This window comes from Eutrigla gurnardus (assembly GCF_963514095.1).
Source record: "Eutrigla gurnardus genome assembly, chromosome: 4".
Classification (NCBI taxonomy): Eukaryota; Metazoa; Chordata; class Actinopteri; order Perciformes; family Triglidae; genus Eutrigla; species Eutrigla gurnardus.
Window position 1 is genome coordinate 27467169 of NC_139918.1, and position 15042 is coordinate 27482210.

At 47.1% G+C, this 15042-nt stretch overlaps 1 protein-coding gene across 1 annotated transcript in view; it reads left to right on the forward strand.

Annotated features, from left to right (window-relative positions):
• The window catches only part of phlpp1 (PH domain and leucine rich repeat protein phosphatase 1), a 39160-nt gene that overhangs the window by 15966 nt on the left and 8152 nt on the right, over positions 1 to 15042 (forward strand). The window contains exons 2-6 of the mRNA XM_084008184.1: positions 6851 to 7047; positions 8481 to 8606; positions 9350 to 9498; positions 13353 to 13499; positions 14609 to 14836. Coding sequence (XP_083864310.1) covers positions 6851 to 7047; positions 8481 to 8606; positions 9350 to 9498; positions 13353 to 13499; positions 14609 to 14836 — 847 coding nt within the window. The remainder of the gene's footprint in view (positions 1 to 6850; positions 7048 to 8480; positions 8607 to 9349; positions 9499 to 13352; positions 13500 to 14608; positions 14837 to 15042) is intronic.

Sequence of the window (15042 nt, forward strand, 5' to 3'; positions counted from 1 at the left end):
TTCGACCGGGAGCAGGAAGCGGCGCCACTCAGCTTTCACCTCGAGGGATTGGAAGCACTCCTCGGCACGAAACAACAAACGCACACGAAGGCCGGCTTGTCACCGCGCCCTGAATTATTGATAGATATTGTTTTAGTACAGTCAAGATGATTTAAAATGCTCTGCTGTACATTAGTATATATTTATTATAGACTCGGCAGGAGTCGGGTCAAGGTTTGTTTGAATGGAAACAAAATGGAAAATCCTCACGTTTCTAGTTTTTTTTTACCCTAGAGCAATAGATGCCACTTTAACAAGACTACAGGCGTGCTATTTAAGCTATGCTAACAATGCTAACATGCTGATGTTTGATTCTTCACGTGACGATTCACTAATTAGCGTTAAATGCAGAGTACACCTGAGGGCTGATGGGAATGGAGTGAGTTTCGCAGGTATTTGGTTACAACCCACATGTTTGTAATTGTAAATGTTGCCATGGCGATAAGGATGATGATGATGATGCTAGAGGAGAAGAGCTCACCGATGCGGGTATCATCCATCCTGGTGCCAATACGTGTGGAGACATTTTAGGCAAAACCACAAAATGTCATTTTGACGACGGAAAAAACATTTCATTTTAATCCAGTAAGAGTTGAGATATTTCATTCTTGGACCGGCGGATCAAAACAACCGAGCTCCCGCCTCGCCCTCCTTTGATGTTTTGACTGCTGAACCTTTTATTTCTCTCTCCGCCTTCGCTGGCAGACAAAATATTTAAAAAATAAGCACCAATAAAACTCCACCTGTGGGCCGGCACATTCATTCTGGTCCCCGGTTCAAAGTGAGGACACGCAGACACGTGTAGGCTTTGCAGGGTCACACGGCGTTAATGCACGACATCCCTGCTATTTCCCATGCAAACACCTACCTCATCGTCTTATCACCTTCACACAAAGGACAGCTTGACACATTTCACGCATCAACACCTCCTCAGTCCCAGAGGAGCAGGAGGAAGAGGAGGGGGGGGGGACATCTGGAAACTTTTCAAGTGCATGGCTCGGCTGTTAATAACTGTTCTTTATTGGGTTTCCATTGGATGAATGTGGATACCTGGTCCCTTTTGTTTTCGTAGCATCACAGTCGATGTTCAGATCGAGCTGCACCGATACTAGAAGGTGGAACGGTCCAAGAGATGTGTCGCTAGGGCAACACGGGACATCCTGAATAACCAAGCTAATGTCAATTTATCACATTCCTCAGTTCGCTTACCGATGGTCCTGGACGGAGAAACTCGTGATATGTCGGTTTGCACACGGTGATGGAAATCAGGAAAAGCATCTTGTAGCAAAAGTGAGTGGAGTTGAGCCGAACCGTGTTGTGGAAATGATTCGAGAAACCTGGAGGGGCTTCCTGCAAAAACCTCAACCGTTTAATTCGGTTTTGTGGGGTTTTTTGTGTGTGTGTGTGTGTGTGTGTGTGTGTGTGTGTGTGTGTGTGTGTGTGTGTGTGTGTGTGTGTGTGTGTGTGTGTGTGTGTGTGTGTGTGTGTGTGTGTGTGTGTGTGTGTGTGTGTGTGTCTTTGTGCAGAAAGTGCGGAGAGGTAAAATAGACGTGGAGCACATGGGGGGCGAGTGCGGCGAGCGGGCCTGTCACCCGTGGCGGCCCCTTCGCCACCTTCCAGCGAGGCTCATCAACTGCTGCTTGAGCGGACAGTCGGCTGAACGCGGGCCTGTCACTTTAAATCTGAGTAATCACCGCGAGTCATCGGCCAGAGAATGAGAACGGACCAACGAGAGGGAGGGAGGGAGGGAGGGAGGGTGCAGCCATTTGACCAAAGAGGCATCGAGGCCTTCCCACCGATTTGGGGAAGCACATCCTTTTAAGTAGAAACACTTTGACGTGTCGCACAGTAACAGCTGCTCTGTCTGATCTATTTCTATATCCCTTCTTCACTTTGCCTCAACCGTCGTCTTAAATAACTCCAGTGCAGCACAGATTATGATGTCTGACGGATCGCCTCTTATCGAGTCTTTATAGATGCTTCCTGGTGGGCAGAGCGGTTGAGACGCGTTTCAAAAGAAGCAGAGAAAACGCTGATATTAAGAGGCCAATATAGGCTTAGAAGCACCCATAAGTCCTGGAGATCGCCATCCGGCGCATCACATCTGTCGCCGCCTATAGAAAAACAAGCAATCATGTGTGTGAGACTACGCATGCTCCGACTTTATGTGGGTCACGGATGCCCCGCGGTACGGCGTGCCCGGTCCTGTAGCGGAAGGTGTGCTGATGTCAGGTTGCATTTAGCAGGGCAGGGTGAACAACTGGGGATGAGTCCTTGTGATTCAAAGGGGAGAGCCAGGAGAAAGAAGCGTTGAGCCGTTAAATCGGGAGATGGATGGAGGGAGAGGTCGGCCCCGGGTATGCTGATCAGTCGCAGTGATGCATAGCGGCGGGGCGGCGGGGCGTCTTAGAGCCAGAAAAACACCCGTTTGGAATAAATACTGACGTTAAGCAACCAGGAGTCGTTTCCTTTATGTCAATATGGTGGATTGAGGGAGATTACTCCAGTATAGGTGCTATATAAGTACCTGCTGACTCTCACTGCGACAGCAGCAGTGGATCTACAGTCTTTAGTCCTTAATTGAACTGAAAAGGCACAGTGCCAGTTCTCCCGTTCCTACAGCGACGTGCTATATAAGATATATTATCATAGCTATGTGATGCATCACTTTGAAACTTTCTCCAACTTCGCGATGCAAATGATGACAGTTTATCAGTTTAGGAAGCCGGGCTCGCCGTGGCCAGAATTCAAATCATCAACGCTGGTTCTGAGGTTATGACACCTCCTGTCCGTGCTTCTGCGTGTCTGTCCGCGGTTAATGTTGCATTTCCGCTGCGACAAATGCTTATTTATGATATATGATATTTTTGGGTGCCGTGCTCAAGGTTGGGGCGTCTCACACTTTAATAAAAACACACTTTTCATTACCTACTTTATACCGCCGTTGGCTCCTCGCTCGCCGCTCGTAACCGCTACCGATGATGCGGCTGCTATTGTTTTGATTAACAGCCAACAGAACTACCAGATCACACACACGCACACACTACTGTACTTATCGCCGTTGCTCAGCTGATTGTAATCACCATGGCAACTCTGATTGGTAGAAATACACTCGTCTGAAATACATCATGCGGCGGCGGTGAAGCGTATCCTCCATCCTAATATAGAATAAGAATAAGTTATGATCTCTGGCTCCGTTTTAATCATATAACATCAGTTAGCTCTTCTTATGCTCTTTGTTGTCGACAGCAGCTGGTTGCTAGGCGACGGGGCGGCAAAAGGCAAGTCCTCTGTAGACCAGATCGTCTTGGAGACCGTTCGGTTTGGAAGACTCGCGAAGGATGCTTCCTCAGGAAGGATGCTGCCGCTGAATTGATCTGGAATCAGTTAGACAGGCCCACAGACAGACAGGCCCACAGACAGGCCCACAGACAGACAGGCCCAGAGACAGGCTTAACAGACAGCCGGGCAGGCCCAGAGACAGGCCCACAGACAGACAGGCCCACAGACAGGTCTACAGACAGGCCAACAGAGGAGCAAACTAGTGGTTCAAACATAAACTGATATCGATTTACACACAAGGAAACTGGCGTATCGGTGTGTGTCGTGTTTCACTATAACATTCACTAAACCTTCATTTATAACTGTCTCTCTCTCTGTGTGTGTGTGTGTGTGTGTGTGTGTGTGTGTGTGTGTGTGTGTGTGTGTGTGTGTGTGTGTGTGTGTGTGTGTGTGTGTGTGTGTGTGTGTGTGTGTGTGTGTGTGTGTGTGAGTCGGAGCCTTGTGTGGAGGGGAAACACTCTTTTCCTGAGCTTGGGGGGAAGGAAGTCATCTCCAGTAACCACACGCACACACACACACTGTAGTACTCCTGCTCCTGCATACAGTCGGTCTAGGAATAGACTCCGACTCCTGCACATGAACACCCCCACCTTGCAGAGCTTGTCTATTATTTTTAAATGCACGCATCCCCTGGTGGATTATGGGATGATGACCACCGTGACTAACATGATTGCAGCTCAAAATACAGCTCGTGTAGGTGGCCGATGGTTCGATTTCCGTGCCCGACTGGAAGGTGAACAAGAGATCCTGCCTTGTTGTTTCTCCGACGCGCCCCCTGTAAACAGGATGCTCACGTGGGCGTCCCACCCGTCTCCCTGCCTTCCTCCGCGCTGCGTTTCCCATGGCCAGACCCAAGCGTCCAGCCATCCCACCTCCGTGTGAGACGGTTGTAAAGCTTTCAAACTCCTTTTAATATCACAGAGGCGTCCCACTCGATCCGTCCGTGTGTTTCCACCTCGACGAAATATCTGTCGGTACGTCGATATTTCAGGGAAGGAGGGGAGGGGGCAATTAGATGGATTCACATATGGAGACGGTTAATCACTGTCACTCTGTGAGCGTGTGTGTGTGTGTGTGTGTGTGTGTGTGTGTAGATGTCAGGAAGAGGACGAGGAGGCGTGTGTGTGTGTGTGTGTGTGTGTGTGTGTGTGTGTGTGTGTGTGTGTGTGTGTGTGTGTGTGTGTGTGTGTGTGTGTGTGTGTGTGTGTGTGTGTGTGGATGTCAGGAAGAGGACGAGGAGGCGTGTGTGTGTGTGTGTGTGTGTGTGTGTGCATATGCTCGTGTGTGGGAGAGAGAGAGAGAGCACGTTCCAACAAAAGGCCTAAAAATAGTAGGAATCTGCCCATGTGACATATTGAGGCTAAAAGCTTGTGAATAATTTGTCTAATGCAACACATTTCCTCGTCCCGAGCTCGACTGGGAAAGCGTGCGGCTGCTGGTTTCCTCTGCCAGCCCAGCGAAGTTAGATGGGGGGGGGGTATAGAACCGGCCTGTTCAGCCACACTCGTCCGTCTGTCTGTCTGTTAGCAAGATGTCACATGGATTAGGAAGGAATCTCACAGACGATAGTGTGATCGGATGTGTTAGTATTCAGTTCTCTCTTTCAGAGGGAGTCTTCGTAGTCTTCATAATGTTGATGAGGTACATGCTGGTAAATCCTTCCCTTCAGTTTTATCATCCTCATCTCGCCTTCCCTCCCCCCCCCATGTTTCCTCTTAAAGGAACTTACCTTTGTTTATCTGAACCACTCATGTGGAAGTGAAAACCAAAGTGGACACCTGTTTAGGGACGGGACCATGTAGGATTTGAGCGTGCCATCGGGATAATGCAGACACGGTGAAAAATAATGAATAAATTGTCACATATATTAACGATCTGTCTTCACAGCTTTGGGACACAGTGTGAGCTGTATTTGCGATAATGCATTTAAGTTGGCGTTGCCCTGAATCGGGTTTATTAATAGTCCTTCAGGTTCTCGTTTCAAAAACACGAATGGATTTCTACTTCTTACTTCTTTTACTTCTGGGGGAAGCATTGCATTCTCACACTTCCTCTTAGTACAGCAGTAGTTCTACAGAGTCCGTCTGCTCCCTGTCAGGTTGTTGGGAAGCTCCGCCCTGGTAATCAAACTCCCGATCAACACCAGACAATGGCGTGTTGTGTTGCTCGGCGTTCAGTCCAGTCAAACGTCCCTCTTTATTTCTGCTGCGTCGTGGTGGTGGCGATGTGGTTTTGAACCCCGCTGAGTGTTGGAGGAGGACCCTTAATGTCGACATGTGAAGGACCTGAATTATTTAAAGGCTTGAGAACAAGTTCACACTCGCTTTTCACTCCGGGCTCGTCCTCGAACTAAAGGCATTCACAGTTCAACACAGAAGTCACCGCTGAGATCGTGTTTCTAGGAAATGAGTCACTCGGCGTGAAAAAGGCATAAAAAACACGACTGAAACGATCTCCGACGGTCGACTGACTTGATACGGGACGATATAAAAATGTCACGTCGCGTCATCTTTGCTGAAATAATTGCGATTCACGATATTATCCCGATTATTATTGAAATATCTGTGGAGAATATCTGTACTTTTCATACCTCGGATGATTATGATCATCGTATTTAAGATTATTTGGATTTATCAAAAGGATGTTCAATGAAACAAAGTTGCAATAAAAATATTTGTTTCTTAACTAAATGTGAAGTGATTCCAGTATGTTTAAGTACCATTTTTTTAAAGAGCTTTAATCATATTTTGGTGATTATCCATGCTAATATTGTGACTTATTATGGTCAGCATCATCGTGTCATAAGATTCTCATATTGTATTTGATATTCAGATGTACTTTGATCCATGATAAACTTGTATCTCATCCATACTGACTCCCTTTTACTCACCCTAACCCCCCCTCCCCCCTCCCGTCTGCGTTCAAGCGGAGTGAAATATGTGTAAAAGAGACGCTGCAGGATGGATGTGAGATATTTTCTGAGGCCATCTGTCTCTTGGAAAAGGAAAACTTGATAAACCTCGCCATGAATCTCTTGGCCGGAGAAAAACAGTGAGGTGAAACATGCTGCGAGTAAAATAAATAAATAAAATAAGTGAGATGTGTTGGGAGGACGGAGGGAGGAGGACGGAGCATGCCAGCCGCCGGGGGAGGTTTGTTTATTTCAGCGGAGGTGGAGGTAGACGGAAAGCAGGTGGATGTTTTTAGACGGAGTGATAAGACAGGCCTGTCTGTCAGCTAGGCTGGCGATGGAGAGACAGACAGACGGATAAACAGACGGGGCAGACAGACGGGTAGAAACTGAATACATTTAGTTGAGTTTGAGACTATTAATGTGGAGCTGCACTGAATGTAAATCCAGACTATTCAATACTTTTTTCTTTCTTTTTCCTTTAAAAGTTCCCTTATGATGCTTATAATTATAAAGTCTTCAGTGCTGACCACACAAATGTCCCTGTCTCGGCTCCAGGGAAGCCCCAAAGCATCGAGAGCTCCGAGCGGGTCCAGCTGTCGGGGACCTACAACGTCCGGAAAGGGAAGCTGCAGCTGCCGGTCAACCGCTGGACCAGACGGCAGGTCATCCTGTGTGGCACCTGCCTCATCGTGTCCTCCGTCAAGGAGAGCCAGACGGGGAAGATGCACATCCTGCCGCTCATCGGAGGGAAGGTACGTCTGAATCGCACCGCCACTGACATCATCGGGCTTTTAGTGGCATTTCTTTTATGGGAAGTAACAAAGTACAAATACTTGAGTGTTTTTTTACTTTTACTCAACTATATTTGAAATATCTATCATTTATTCTCCACACATTTTCAAAACAGGCTCGTTACTTTATTTTTAATTGATTTGAGGGGAATTATCCTTATTTGTATTATTACTATGATGTAAGATTCAGCCTTGCAAACAAAAAACCAGTACAAATAGGGATACTTTTTACTTTGAGTACATTTCAGAGCCTGTACTTCTTTCCGCTCGAGTAAAGAAGTTCTTCTACTTGAGTATAGATCGTCTGCTGTTATGTACTTTGAGCTTTGAATCATGAATGTCATATCTCCAGAGAGTGACCTGATAAAGTCGCCCTCATTACCCTCTACCGATGTCTGCGCTTTATGATGACACCTTCCTTTTGTGCCAAACGTCCGGCTTGGTTCACTTTAACTGGAGGTCAAACATGAATGTGTTTTTTAATTGTATTTACAAAGTCAAAATGTTTTCAGCGTTCTTCAAGGATGCCTTTTGTCCGTTTCGATCCTCTCCTCGTGATGTTAAATGGATCGCTACAGCGTTCAAGTAGCCCTATATTTTTTTTAAGTGCCTTCCAAAAATATGACCTTTATCCGTTTATTGCTTTATGGATCTGTTTATATGCGAGGTCATTAAAAAAAAGCTTCAAGGGCTTCTCCTGAGAAGTGAAGCCCCTCCCACCGCCTGCCCGACACAAAGGACGCTCCGCCACGCCCGCTTCTTAAACATCTCACAAACAACACATGACCTCCAGTCAACTGTTCATCCAGAAACGTGCCTCTGCTTGTGCCTGTGTGTGTGTGTGTGTGTGTGTGTGTGTGTGTGTGTGTGTGTGTGTGTGTGTGTGTGTGTGTGTGTGTGTGTGTGTGTGTGTGTGTGTGTGTGTGTGTGTGTGTGTGTGTGTGTGTGTGTGTGTGTGTTGCTATTCAAACACCGTAACCAGTCAGCCATTCATTCACAGACTCCGCGTGCTCGAGTGTGTGTGACTCTAAAAATGATTTCACATACATTTATTCTCTGTTCATTATATGATCACGCAGGCATTTATATACATATTTCTATATAAATACATATATATATTGTCATGTGTGGCCCGGCTGACTGAGTCTGTCTGCCCTGAAGGCCATGAAGCGTCTCCATGAAGCTGATTAGAATAAGAACTCATGTATGGAGACACCAGGTTTTCCTCTCCGCTTCCCTTCATCGTGTGACTGTTAACTCTGCAGGCGTGGCATGGGGGGGGGTTGAAAGTTTATATTCAGACGGGGGTCAGAGGTCAGGAGGTATTTCAGACTGTGATGTCACTCCTCTGTGTGTGTGTGTGTGTGTGTGTGTGTGTGTTTCTCATGCTACAGGTGGAGGAGGTGAAGAAGCACAATCACTGTTTGGCCTTCAGCTCTGCGGGTCCTCAGAGTCAAACCTACTACGTCAGCTTCGACAGCTTCACGGAGCACCTGCGCTGGCACCGACACGCCGCCAAGGTACGGGGTGTGTGTGTGTGTGTGTGTGTGTGTGTGTGTGTGTGTGTGTGTGTGTGTGTGTGTGTGTGCGCGTGTGTGTGTGTGTGATAGAGAGAGAGAGTCGTAGAAAGAAAAGAAGCGAAGAAGTGTGAGGGAAAACTGTCGTATCATCTCCACAGAAAACACTACAACACAAAACCTCTCTCTCTCTCTCTCTCTCTCTCTCTCTCTCTCCCTCTCCCTCCCTCTCTCTCTCTCTCTCTCTCCTTTCTCTCATTTAAACTCAAGTAGGCCACCGCCAGAAAAAAAAACCCCTCTTATCTAAATATGAACAGGGACATGCATGTCACCCGGAGGGCCACTCAGAATAGAAGCCCGGATAGAAGCAGCACTTAGCCGCGAGCTAACTCCCGGCGCTCTGAAAAAGCCCGAGTTCACCGGGTGTAGATTCTCTCCGCCCTTTCAGTTGGTTCCAGATTAGTTTAAATGGATGGAGGATGTCAGGTTAGCTGCAGCGTGACTAGATTTACACGGTGACGTGATGCGTGATGTCAGCTCGCTAACCTGTTGGACTCTCCCTCTACTTCTTCCTGACTTCCTAATCCTAAGAAGATTGGCCATTGAATGACATTTGACCACATAGCAGCAGGCTACACACACACACACACACACACACACACACACGGTAAAGCAGTTAAGTCTTGAGTGGTAGTAATAATCCTGTTGTCTCCTCCTCCCTGTGTTTGTTGCCTCCACACCTCTAGATGGTGTCCCAGAGGATCAACTCGGTGGATCTGTCCTGCTGCAGTCTGGAGCAGCTTCCTCCCAATCTCTTCTACAGCCACGACCTCACCCACCTCAACCTCAAACACAACTTCCTGCCCGCCGACCAGCGGCTGCAGCAGCTGCAGAGGTACGGATGTGCAGCGAAACACACCTGAGGCTGAGCCGACGGGAGAGGCTGTTGTTTTTGTCTTTTATTATCTAAAAAAACAGAATTATCAGGAGACGTTTATCTAAATAAACAAGACAACACAGATAACTTGATTACACCCAGCAACCCCCAGTGAGAGGACAGAGTATATTACATGTGTATTTACAGAAACAAAGGGTGAGCGCAGGAGAGAAACTCATATTATGTGTAACATAAAGTAAATAAAAGCATGGATTCCCCAAACCAAAACAAATTGGAGGTGGAAAGAACAAACCTACATGGAATAAGAACACAAACCCTGAATATAAATACATTGCATGGGGGGAAATAAAGTGGTACAGTGCTATTTATAGGATGCGTTAGTGCCACTTGAACAATATGTTGTTGTTTTCCAGTAGATGGAAAGGGTTTGTTTTGTCCATAAAGTTCAGGATGCTTTTAGATAGAGTCGTCACTTGTGTTGTCCTGCCATTCGGAGGGCAGAGGAGGTCTCAGGAGGTCTCAGGGAGGTCTTGATGGGCTGGTTTCTGTCCCAGATGAGACTTGATTTAGAAAAGTTCAGCATGGTTTGTTCACAGCAGGAGCCGGGCTGTAGAGAAAGATACAAACATGGAGGGATGAGACAAGACGGTGAGGTTTAATGGCCGGCTTTCGCTCCCCTCCCTCCCTGTAATTTGCAATCCAATCGACCTGAGCACGGTCCAGGACTGCAGCCACGGGCACGTGGGGGGGGACTAAAGAGGCAGGCCAGGTCTGTGCTGTACCAGGCCAGGCCAAACGAGCCCAGAAGGGTGGATGAGACTGCAGGGAAGCTTTTAATGTGCCTGGCCTCCCTCACTCTCTCTCTCTGTGGGCACCATCTGCTGCATGCTTATCATGCTCCCAGATTAAAGCCCACAGCCAAGACGCTGCGTGTGTGTGTGTGTGTGTGTGTCTGTGTGTGTGTGTCTGTCTGTCTGTCTGTCTGTCTGTCTGTGTGTGTGTGTGTGTGTGTGTACATGCATTTGCATTCATGTACACGTGCACATCATAGCCTTTCTTTTTGAAGATTATTTGCCAGAAGATTTGTATCATTGGAGTGAAATGTGTGAATGTGATGCTTGGGGTGTGTGTTTGCAGGACGCCGTGTGTGTGTGTGTGTGTGTGTGTGTGTGTGTGTGTGTGTGTGTGTGTGTGTGTGTGTGTGTGTGTGTGTGTGTGTGTGTGTGTGTGTGTGTGTGTGTGTGTGTGTGTGTGTGAGAGAGAGAGAGAGAGAGAGATGCTTGTGTGCAACAGAAGAAGAAAAAAAGTGGCTGCAGGCTACAGATTTGGGGTCAGTGCATACAATGTCTTGATACAGTATGGCGTTCTCTTTTTCTTCTCTCTGCACTGACTGGAATGTGTATTTATGTGCACGTGTGGCCGTGCACGTGTAATCTGGCACGCTCGTGCACCTTCCTCACAGAGAACAGAGAACGAGGAGGAGGTCAGGATTTTAATCGTTGATCATTTTCTGTGTTGAAACGAGAACTAAACGCGACGGCCGACGCGGAGCGATGCGCGGCTCCCCTGCTGGCCGAACGCGATAACATCCGCTGGTCTTTGCCAAACCTAAGTAGGCTCATCCGCATTTGACCCAGCTTGACGGGAAAAGAGGTCAGCGTTGAGAAAAGAGATGAATAGTTTGCTGAAAATAGAGACGTTGTGACAGAACAACATGTAGTAGAGTTACTTGAGTAGTCTCTTTGCCCCTGAGAGAGCCGGGGGACAATAATACTTTGTGTCTCGGCGTTTTTGTTTCAGTATAAGCATCGGCTCTCTGTGACGTCTAACGTCGGGGGTCATAGTGCTTTTTTTTCTTTCCAAAAGGGAATGGAATGTGTGAACCTGCCACATACCTCCCCCTTCCCTCCCTCCCTCCCCCTCTCTTCTCTCCAGCCAAACAAACCCTAACCTCTGGGTGATTTGCCAATCAGATATGCATATAATCAGTTGTCTGGGATACTAGCTCTCTCCCCCTTTTGGCATGGGGCTTGCCTTTCCCAGCATGCATCCCTCTGTGAGACAGAGGTCACTATTCAACTGAGGGGGGGGAAAATAGCTCAGGTTCCGTGCATACGATTGAACCTTTGCTCTGTTTATTTACATATGTATGATGGTTTAGGGAGTTATGAAGGGCATAAAAGACATGCAAATGAGGGGGGAAGCAACAGGAGAGCGAGGGTCGTGGCAGAAACGTCACATTTGATTTGAAAGGGGTTTTTTTTTTAAGGCAAGTGAAATAATTAAAAGCATTCATTGGGCCAGCGATTTGTTTTTATCCTTGTAAAGTTGATGAAATGTTTATGTGCACACCCAGCCGACACTGAATCACATTAACATTTATTTAGAGTGTGTTTCTGCCCACTAATGAATCCGAGGTCCAACGTCCGAGCGTGTTTGCTCTTCATCAACTCCTGAGATGTCTGGCTTTGGTTTGTCTTTTTATGGTTACAACAGCTCGATATTAGCTTGTTGATAGTAGAGTTGTAGGGCTGGGATACCAAAAATAATGAGTCAAAAGAGGCTGAAAGGCCCTGCAGAGCGAGAGAGTCATGTGATCATTTAACAATCTAAATCTGCAGTAACTGATTATAAAGAATTGACAGGGATTTGCCCGTCATTTGTTTCTGTCCACTTGAAGAATGCAGATCAAATATCCTTTCAGGTCTATTTCGGTCTCCGACAGCTTCAACAGCGTCTTCAGCTCGTCCTGCAGCTCCGTCGTGTTTACCAGCTGCTCGTAGCAAACTGTCGGTTTATCAGAAAAATTTAAAAAAAATGCAGATTTAACAATAAGCTCAAAAAGAAGCTGAAGTCTAACGTGTGAGAAAAAAAATCCAAACTTCTAGTCAGTTGATCCAAAAACAATGAGCCTTGAATGCATGACGAGGAGGGAGCGTGAGCATTACTCAACACGTTGCAGGGGTTTGATTTAATGGTTGAATGACACTCTCTCACACACACACACACACACACACACACACACACACACACACACACACACACACACACACACACACACACACACCTGCTGGAGTCACCCTCAGCTGGAATTGCTCGGCCACTCCAATCAATAGCGCCGGCGTCTCGGTTGCCTTTTTCCTCATAACCGTGATCTATGGTGTGTGCATGTGTGTGTAATCTGTGTGTGTCTGTGTCTGTGTCTGTGTGTGTGTGTGTGTGTGTGTGTGTGTACAAAGAGAGGTAAATCAAGTAGTGCCAGTTTAAGCAGCTGCTCCATCCCCGCGGTGCTAATATGCACTGCTCTCCCTGTGCACATGATAGGTGATAACAGGTCCCGTGTGTGTGTGTGTGTGTGTGTGTGTGTGTGTGTGTGTGTGTGTGTGTGTGTGTGTGTGTGTGTGTGTGTGTGTGTGTGTGTGTGTGTGTGTGTGTGTGTGTAGATGGATAAATAAAGACGGAGCGTCATTTCCCCCTCCACGCCATCCACCTTTTTCCCTGAAGGGAGGGGTCTGACCCCCTGTGAAGGTCACCGCTCTGCCAGAATTCCACCGGTGTTTGAATGAACAACACAGACGTCTTGTCTATGTTTGCTCAACAGTCGGGGAAATGCAGGTTTTAGGGTTGAATCTGACTGTGTGTGGGTTTATTTTTCCACGTACACAAATCCTGCGTAAGCTATACTTTTATTTCATTGCCCATGAAGACATTCGTTAATATATTTATGAATGCCTTCCACTCCCTTGCAATATTAATGTTGACAAGACTCAACCACATCTCCGATCCCATCGCTCTCGCCCTCTCGTCTCTCCCTTTTCCCCTAATTAATGTTTTCACCCTCCCTTCTGCAGATTCTCCCGTCTGCGGAGCCTCAACTTGTCCAACAACCATCTCTGTCAGCTGCCGCCGGCCATCTGCGACATCCTCACGCTGACCGAGGTCAACCTCAGCTGTAACTACCTGACCTGCGTGCCGAGCTCTGTGGGAGCCATGACCAAGTAAGTAACAGATGGGTGATTTGTGTTTTGGAGAGCAGTCATACTTATATAAGCTAAAGTCTTTTGGTTATTCTGCTTTACGTTAAGATATATATGATATATTCTCCTCTCCCTCCTATTGGCTCGTGATCTTATTTATGGTGAACCGGTTGCATAGATGCCATCTCAGGGCTCGGTGGGAACCTTTCACTAAACTCCAACCACAACATAACCAAATGTGGGCGTTACCTAGCAACAAGTGCATGGCGTTAAGCAACCAACGTGGTTTTTCTAGTTTCAACATGCCAACTAAACAACAAACACAACCTGCACGGATCAGATATCACGCTCGCCCCGCGGCACGTCGGTTCACTCCAGTCCTTTTTTTCTTTTCTTTTTTAATTATTATTATTCCGCTGCTTTAACTGGTACTCACATATTCCCTTGGCATTTTAAAAGTGTCTCCAGCTCGTTATTGAGCCGATCTCTTTGCATTTTTGGCCCAAACTGTTTGCTTTTCTTTGACAGTTTATCTCCCATTTCCATTGCCAGTAAAACGCTGAGGAATCATATTAAACGTTGTTACTCCGTCCCTCAAAATAATCACAGATTATTATTTCTATACCAGCGTTTTCGAGACGATGGAACAAATTAGATTTTTTTTTTCTGGCTGAAAACCAGTTTGTTCTCATGGGAATGCTGAGACCAGTGGAGGTTTTTGGTTGAGCTCCAGTTTGAGCCCCCGCTGCCTTTGGCTCACTCTTTAAAGCAGCGTCGACGAACATGTAAAGAAAACATGTTAAATGAATTAATAATTCACTCATTATTAGACAGAATTTGCCCCTGCATGACCATATATAGACGAGTCATAGCTTACGTTAGTGCTGACTCGTGGATCGTACACGTGCTTTCAGCTTAAATGTAAAGGTATGTGGCTTGAAGGCTGGATGAGATGTTAATCTGCAGGAATGATCTGTATGCCTGTAAATTCCTGAAGTGTCCAGCAGGGCTTTTACACCGCTTCTGCCATCTGCTGGACATTAAACGTACTGGTTGTCGGTGCAGGACCCTCGTTGGCGTCGATCCTGAGCTTCACTCTCTATAGTAAACTCTTCTCCTCTCTCTCTCAGTCTGCAGACGTTCCTGTTGGACGGCAACAGCCTGGACGAGCTGCCCAACGAGCTGGGATCCCTCCAGAGGCTCAGCTACTTGGGCCTCTCCTTCAACCAGTTCGACCACGTGCCGCAGGTGCTGGAGCAGCTGGCCTCCATGGAGAAGCTGTGCATGGCCGGCAACAACCTGGGCACCCTCACCCTGCAGAACTTCAGGCTGCTCCGCGTCAAGCACATCGATCTGAGGTAGGATTACAAACAGAATGACCTCTGTGTCGGGAACAAAACAAAGTCCTCAGGCAGTGACACATGTTATTCCCACTAATGGTAGAAACAAAAACAGACGAAGCCAAAACACGAGCAGCGACCAGACGGCACGCAATCAGGAAATCATTTGCTCCCGGTGGCTCCGTCAGGTCTCTTCCCAAAAAACAAAAAAAAGCACAGCGTTG